This window comes from Neophocaena asiaeorientalis, unplaced genomic scaffold, assembly GCF_003031525.2.
Source record: "Neophocaena asiaeorientalis asiaeorientalis breed wild unplaced genomic scaffold, Neophocaena_asiaeorientalis_V1.1 scaffold197, whole genome shotgun sequence".
NCBI classification, from domain to species: Eukaryota; Metazoa; Chordata; class Mammalia; order Artiodactyla; family Phocoenidae; genus Neophocaena; species Neophocaena asiaeorientalis.
In genome coordinates this window covers 3579719-3587937 of record NW_020174703.1, presented here as the reverse complement: position 1 = coordinate 3587937, position 8219 = coordinate 3579719, and the positions used below count along the sequence as shown (strand labels likewise).

The following is an 8219-nucleotide window of genomic DNA, read 5'->3' as shown; positions in this document are numbered from 1 at the left end:
CCGAAAAAAAAAAAAAAAAAAAAATTACCATACATATTTTCAGCTTTGACTAATACAGCACAATGCCACCCCTCCAGCCAGGGTATGATCCTTTGTGCTTTGACAACAAAGACAATAAAAAGCTGAGAGTTTACACCTCACCCAACCTGTTCCCAGTTATCAAACTTTAAAATTCAAAGTATTTTATTCCTTGTCATAAGAAGCATGGCAGTTATAAAAAATTATGATCTGCCACTAAGGTAGCATCCATGTTTTGTATAAATTTTAGTACAAAGAGTAAAGGAGAAATTTCTAACACATCATGTAGAAATCACACAAAATTAGTATTTGTGAGAGCATTCAAATACTATTTTCATGTCATTTCTGGCACTACCATTTGCGCTACTTGTCATAAAGAAAATAAAAAAAGGTGTGCTCCTTCAAAAGCATGTTGTACTACTCTAAACAAAACTGTATTTTATGTACATGGAAAGGTTGACTTCTGATTTAGTCCCAAAATTATAACACTTATTTTGACTGAATGAATAAAGGGAAGTGGGAAGAGGTGTAAAATAGCTAAGTCCTCATCTACCATCATCAGAAATCAATATAAACTGTCTAAAGTTTACAAATCAAGAAAGAATAGTAAATAGACACATGCACAGAAAGGCCAGAAGAAACAGCTTAAACGAGACTAAAACCGTTTCCTCTAAGAAGAGAGTCTCAAGAATGGGCCTACACCTGTTAAATCCTCCACAGCCCTGTGAGACACCTTGGTACTTATTTTAAGAGGGAAAGAAAGATTTGTGCTATGTCTGCCTTCCCCACAAAACTGCAGGAGTGTTTTGAACCAAAGACCATGTTGCACTGGATTCCCAGAGGCTAGTACAGGGCCTGGCACAAGTGGTACCAAATGAATTCTTGTTAAAACATTGGTGAGGTTTTCAAATCAACTGATGAAAATGTCAGAACCACAGAGATGTTAGAAAATGTTAGAACCACACAACACTAGTAACAGACTTTTTTCATACCTCCCCATTTTCATATGCAAACAGGAGCATACTACACACAGTGGTTTGTATCTTGCTTTTTTTATTTTTTACTTAATGTATCTAAGAGACATTTTCTTATCAGTATATAAAAAGCTATATCATTCTTTTGACAGCTGTGTAATATTCCACCACATGGATATACCATGATTTACCAATTAGTCCACTATTGATGGGATTACACTTTAGTTTTCATCTCTTGCTAATTAAAACAACACTGCAATGACTAAACTTGTAGAGGCAACTTTTGGTCTGTTTGCAAACTGTATACAGCCAATGGAATCCCTAGAAGGGAACTGTTAAATCAGAATATGTGAATGTGTAATACTGATACAACTTGTCAAATTGCCCTCCAAAGTGGCGTGTCAATTTACACTCCCGCTAGTAGTGTATGAGAGTTCCTCCCAACAAACTCAAGTTTTGATTATCAAACAGTTGGAGTATGGTATCTTGCTAGTCTTAATTTGTATCTTTTCCGAAGGAGATTGACTCTTTTTACGTGTTCAAATATAAATTTATAAGTTGTATAAGTGCATATATTTTCCTCTCTCAACTTCCAGGACCATAAATTCTTTATTGTACAGAGCACTGATCCAGGCCATCTGGACAGACATCCAGCTGCATGCCATTGTCTTTTATTGCCATTCAGTACCATTTTCTAAGGCCTGCCTTCTGTTTGGGTCTTCCCAAGTTAAGCAGGGGATGTAGTCACATAATGCTGTAGGCTTTGAATTCAGGAAGGAGAATTCGACTCTTTACTCTACCACAAGATGTTGACACTTTTGATTAGTTATTGGACCTTTCCAAGCCTTAAATTATGTTATCTGTAAAATGGAGTAAAGACTCCTCTCTCATAAGGTTGCTTTGAGGATTAAGTGAATGTATATGTTTAAAGCCCCAACCATAGGGCTTGGATCTTATTAGGGCCTCAATTAAGGATGGTTTAGGTTTTTGTTTTTTTTGAATTTTTGAATTTTATTTATTTTTTATACAGCAGGTTATTAGTTATCTATTTCATACATATTACTGTATATATGTTTCAATCCCAATCTCCCGGTTAAGGGTAGTTTAGTTTTGTCATCATTAAGCTGTCAGGCAAAAAGAAACACTTGACTAAGCAAACAGTTGTTTCGCTGCTTTGGGATATTTCCAATTACATACCCCCAGCGGTTAAACACTGAGAGGTAATCCTGCTGGAGTTGTACCAGTACTTGGCCTTCACAAATGACAAATAAACATTAAGAATTAGTTATTTCTGGTCACAAAACTTCAACTTATTTCTCTATCAACACCAAGCCATTTTGTATAAGGATTTCCGCTTACTTGGCATGCTGACTTTTTTGTTGTTGTTTTTGCGGTACGCGGGCCTCTCACTGTTGTGGCCTCTCCCGTTGCGGAGCACAGGCTCCGGACACGCAGGCTCAGCGCCCATGGCTCAGGGGCCCAGCCGCTCCGCGGCATATGGGATCCTCCCGGACCGGGGCACGAACCCGTGTCCCCTGCATCGGCAGGTGGACTCTCAACCACTGCGCCACCAGGGAAGCCCCCAGTCATCTTTATGGCTGCAGGCATGAACTACAGATGTGGTCCTTCAACACCACATAGGTATCTCTTATTCCACTAAACTAGTTATCAATTATTCTCTATAGTGCTTTCAAATCAATGAAAATGCAATCATTATAAAAATTCGGAGAACAAAGCTCCTTTTCCTTACATAACTGATGCTGTGGTCAACATTTAACTTGAAGGCCAACAGTTCTCATGCTGGTATCAGGGGCATTATTGACATTTTTTATGAGACTATATCCTGCACTACAACTCATTAGCATCCTGGCTCTACCCATTTATCAATCACACTCAGCCATGGTGAAAAGCAAATATTCTCTAAACTTTAAATCAATAGCCAAACACTCTGTCTAGAGAGCTTTATGGTCCCCCCATGTTTCAAAATGCCCACTTTAAGGGTAGGAGTGCACTAACCCTCGCTTAAAGCCAGTAGTAAGTGCTTTAATGCTCGATCAAGAGATTCACTCCCTCACCTGAGCTAGGTAAAGGGGACACCAAGATGGGACACAGCCCTGCCTTGGGTCTAGTGATCCTGTCTTACCTTCTATCAATAGCACTATATGGGGAGGCTCAAAGGAACAGCCAAAAAGAGTGTATGTGAAATGGGCCACAGCGTTACCCATTCCGGAATAAAGGTCCAACTGACTTACATACTCAGATGTATTTTGAAGGAGCACAGTTCAGCAGGGTGGCGGGCAGAACGGTGTGGAAAAAGAATCAGAGCTTCTGAGTCAGAGAGACCCAATTTCAAATCTCACCCCTGAAACTTACTCCTGTCATGATTTGGAGTAAATCGTTTTCCACTGGGAGTGCTATCACTCTCCCTACCACCCACCCGGGTGGAGGTGTTTCGAGTTCTCCCAATGACCGGAGGATGCAGCTGGCAATTAGCGGGTGGGGCTACAGATGCCAAATGTCCTGCAAAGCACAGGAGAGCCCAGTTCAACAAAGAATTGTCCCACCCAAGATGCCAACAGTGTCCACGCCTAAGAACCCTATCGTCTTCAGTGTGCTCAACTATCAGAATAGTGATAAGCATACCAACCTTCCAGGCTGAGGGTGACGTTTAAATGAGACAATGCAAGTAAAAGTACCCAGCCCGGGAGGAAGTGCACAGTGGGCCCTTGAATAAATGCTGTTCTCGCCTTACTATCCCCCTCCCGAGTTTACGAACACTGTACGGAGCTCATTTTAAACACGTCCATCATGTGCGATATAGCAAAGAAACAAAACTGAGCAATCATCTGCTCAAAGTGGGGAAAATTAGAAGGCAGGTATCCTCCAAATTTCAGTTTAGCAGTATCTGTTTGAAAGACCTTCACAAAAATTCTCTAGGCTTTAAATTGAGAGCCAAACGCTCTTTATGACCCAGCACTAAATCTAGCTTTCTTAACGCCTCTTTCACTCTGCCCCACTAATGTATACAGCCCCCAAGAGATCATAACCTCTGAAGGCTTTTGCTCAGCCTAGAAGACCCACTCCCTATTTCTCTCTTCGTGGCTAAATTCTCTACCTGTGGAAAACACCAGTGCCTTGAAGGCCCAGGTAAAACCACCTCCACCATGAAGCCCTCCCTGCTCTCCCCTATCACTTCTAATGAGTCCATTCACTGCATGCTTATAAACTGGGCTAAACATTATAGCAGTGAATTGAATTCAGTTGCAGTTTTCATCTCTATAACTCCTAAAACAAATTAATATAAACACTTCCTGGATCTGGTCAACCACCTAAGACATAAGTACTGAAATGTAATTCCATTGCCAACACCTGAATTCCCATATACAACAGTGTTGATGCAAACAGGCCTTCTTTAACTGCTGAAGGTTAATGAGAACAGCAGTGAACACAATATATAAAGGATGTGTTCACAGCAAATGATGCCCAAATAACTTAACAGCACACCATAAAAGCAAAAGTTTTCCTATGGTTCAAATAGGGAAATATTGGACCACCTGAGTCATGGCATGGTACACAGTGCTAGAGTCCTAGCAACCCCCAAAAAACTTGTGTTTGTCCCAGTTGGTACTATATGCATTTTGTGAGTAGCCAAAAAACAGCTGTTAGGATAATGCTGTAAATTTTACTTTTATTGGTCTTGAGGTTACGTTTGTGTTTAATTTTTAATTCTGTTCTTAAGAAATTGTTAAGGAATTCTTAAGGAATTTATGTCCCATTTGTGTTTGTACACACACAGTTACATCACAAAATTCACGTAGGCCAACACTGGAAGTGCAGAAACAGAGACTATACAATCCAAGTTTGAGAGAATGCATTTTGTTTTGAGTACATGGAAAAGTCAGAATGCAGGGATTAATCCTTAATGTATGTTAAGGGGGCTCAGAGTTGCAGGCACTGCATAGGACTTAATACTTGTTCACTAACTGAAAAGCAGCTGTGTGACTTTGGGGAAGTTTAACTGTTTCTTGTAGTAAAATGAAAATACTGATCGTACAGGTCTGTCCAACCTCAAAGTGTAATATTATTAAAAGTACTCTGTCAATTGTAATGGGCCAGACACACCATAGATGGTAGGATGACTGTTTTCAAGTGGTCTTTTTCCCTTCTCCCAGTTCCTTGAGAGAAAGGACCTTTTTCTCAGTCATCTTTACATCCCTCCCACACCAAGCCCCTCGTGTCCGAATGGACTCCCCTGCATCTAAAATCACCAGTACAAAAGGTAAACTAGGCTCCCAATAAAACCAAAAGCTTTTACTGCCTCTAAAAATAAACAGCCAAAACCCCCTTCATTTTGAAATAAGATCACAGTGACAAACCGCAATTCTGTTTCCAATCTTGTTAACACCAGGTGCTGTGTTACTAGGACATTGTTTCCGTTAGTTTCATTAAACTTTCAATAAACCTTTGTGTCCGTTTATATCCTTGAAAAGAAAGATTTAAACTCATTTAAAAGGTAAAACACCCACACAAAGGATTATCTGTTATCCCCTTAACATCTGGCAAGTTCTAAAAAAGATAAGGACACAATTAGTGTTCATATAAGCACAATTAAATTTCTCATTGTCAAAAAGCCACAGTGTGTGCCTCTCTGGAGATGAGAATGGAGGAGTGGTAAGAAGACAAGAGACAAGTTGCTGTAGTGGTTAGCTCCAGAGAGAAAAGAGATTTGAGAAGTGCCTAAAAAGCCCAAAGAGGGCAGGGCAGCAGGCAGGGTTTCAGGACAATTCTGATATAAACCTGAAATTGGCCTGCCTATTCCCTGCTAACACTGACACAAGTTTCCAACTTTTGCTGAGTCTACTTGGGATTTCTTTTAAACAGTGCCTCCATATTATCCAAGACTGTTAGTGCTGTTACAGTGATGGCAGGCACCACAGGCTGTCTGCCCACACCAGCATTCAGACATTCTGGTTGAGCCCTGTCAGACTTCAAAACTATTTTTAACTACTGTGTAACTCTGAATTTAAAATTTTCTCTTAACAGGGCAATAATAGCTAAAGCTTCCCAGGAGAAGTTTTCCAAATATTATATAGGAGCTTTCTTGGAAAGATGTGGCATTTTATTAACAGATGGTCAAAATGGAAATGTTTCACAAATAGGGAAACTGAGGAACACATAAACAACTAGAATCAAATCACAAGACCTGAATGAATATTGATGTAATCAGCTCAGTCACAGTTACAGTTCTGTTTCCTATCCATTTTTCTTTGAAGCCGTCCACGAAGGCTTTAACATCTGAAATAAACACAGCTTTCTGGAGAGCGTCCTTCCAATCACATGAGTGATCTTCTAGTGCAATTTGGGGGAAGACGGAGCAGTAACCCTCTCTTGCCATCAGAAGTTTAAAACAGCGAGTTGTATATCACTTAACCCCTCTTCCTCCCTCGGGACTCAGATGAAAGGACTCAGGAATAGGTAGTTTTATTAGACATGAATTATTTTTTTTTAATTTCGATTTTACAGCAGCAGGTGGAGAAGGAAAAAGGACTGCAGAGAAGGGGCAAGTTTTCATTACTGAAACCAAGACAGCTCGAGTCCTGGTTTCTGGAATCTGCCTGGGAACTTGAGGCAGATGTTTCCGAAGAGACATGGGGAAGAAGGACGGCATCATCTAAATGTCAGGCAACGTTAAATAAGCCTAGCGAGGGTTTTATATTTTGATGGAGTCTTGGGAACTCAGCATCACCATTCTTTTTTTAAAAAAAAATCATTTTGAGAAACTATGAATAAAATGGTAAAATCCCAGCCAAGGGGGTGGCGCTCCAAAGCGTCACCTTTCCCACAGAAGTGGTTTTCGGATCGCGCCCTCTTTGCCCGGGCGGATGGCTGGGCTCACAACTGTTTCCCATTACTGTCGGCAGGACGCCGGGGAACTCGCTTTTGCCGCAGAACTTGGAGAGCAGACGCGACTGTGGGACGGGAACCGAATCACATCCGGGGAGGGGAGGTGGGGAGGCAGAGCGCCCCGCGGGCTGGCGCGGCCTCGGGTCAAGAACTTCACCCGGATTTAACAAACCAAGCGATGCGGCACGAGAACTGGGCGAGAAGGACGAAAGTTGAGCAATGGAGGAACAGAAAGTGGCGAGCGCAGCCTGGCCGAGAGCGGCTGGCTGCGGACACCGGGGCCAGGAGCCCCCCGTCCCGCGAGTCGGCGCAGGGCCCCCCGACGTCCCCCCCACAGCTCCCACCTGGCTGCGCCCCGGCCCGGCGCGGGCGGCTGGCTTGTCCCTGGCCTCTCCTCCTCTTCCTCTTCCTTGTCCCGGGAAGGGCTTCGGGGAGCGAAGAACCGGGAGAAGCTGTGCCAGGGGGCTCCGCCCCTCCTCCGGCCGCCGGACATCTCCCCGGCGCGGCAGCCGGTCCGCGGCCGTCCCCGGGGAACGCGTGAGATGGTGTCCTGCGCCCTGAGACCGGCGCCGCGGGACCCGGCGAGGGCAGGACTGACTCGGCGCGGGCAGGCGGGCGGTGCGGCTCAGTCCATCTCCGGCAGGAGAAGCGCGGGCACGATGGAGCCAGAGGCCGCGGCACCGCCCCGAGCCCGGGCCCCGCGGCCGTCCGCCACCGCCGGCCGGGTCCTCGCTGCCGGCGCTGGCCTGAGACCCGTGGGGACGGGGAACCCCGCTACGCCCGGCTCCGGGATTCCCGCCCAAACGAGCTCCAGCCCGTTTGTCTTTTCGCTCAAATTTTCCTTCCTATTACTGATTTGTTTTTCTATCTTCCAGCCAATGGACGGAACAGTTTTCAGACTTTTGAAAGAAGTTCATGAACTAAAGTCTGTGAACACACCTGGTAAACTGCGGTACCAGAATGGCCTGGGCTGCCTTTCAGCTAACGAACAGCTGTTCCTAAAACAGCTACCCGGGGCTGCAGAAGATGAGGTTACCCCGTGGCCGAGTCTTAGAGGTGGAGGGCTCCGTAGGTGCCTGGTCTAGATCTGTCAACAACTCGTTTCTTGTTCGGCTGGCTTACTACTGTGTGGAGTAACTTACCCTAACCCAGATGTGTTTTGGTATTTCTCACACTCCGTGTTACATACTACTCCCCGGCGAACCCTCTTGCAAAACGTCACTGATCAAAAACAAGTGTGTAATTCAAACTTGTAAATGCTGGAACAAATATTTTGTAGTTATTACACAGACGTCACTGAAATCTGGAGACCAAAAAAGGTCC

The 8219-nt window shown here is 43.9% G+C and overlaps 1 protein-coding gene across 2 annotated transcripts in view; it reads right to left on the bottom strand.

Annotated features, from left to right (window-relative positions):
- The window catches only part of CRYBG3 (crystallin beta-gamma domain containing 3), a 113083-nt gene extending 105564 nt beyond the window's left edge, over positions 1 to 7519 (bottom strand). Inside the window, exon 1 of one of the 2 annotated variants that reach the window (XM_024759205.1) lies at positions 7241 to 7519. In XM_024759205.1, the coding sequence (XP_024614973.1) occupies positions 7241 to 7389 (149 nt within the window). In that variant the 5' untranslated portion in view covers positions 7390 to 7519. The remainder of the gene's footprint in view (positions 1 to 7240) is intronic. The other variant, XM_024759206.1, reaches the window with a different exon arrangement.
- Positions 7520 to 8219: the final 700 nt, after the last annotated feature.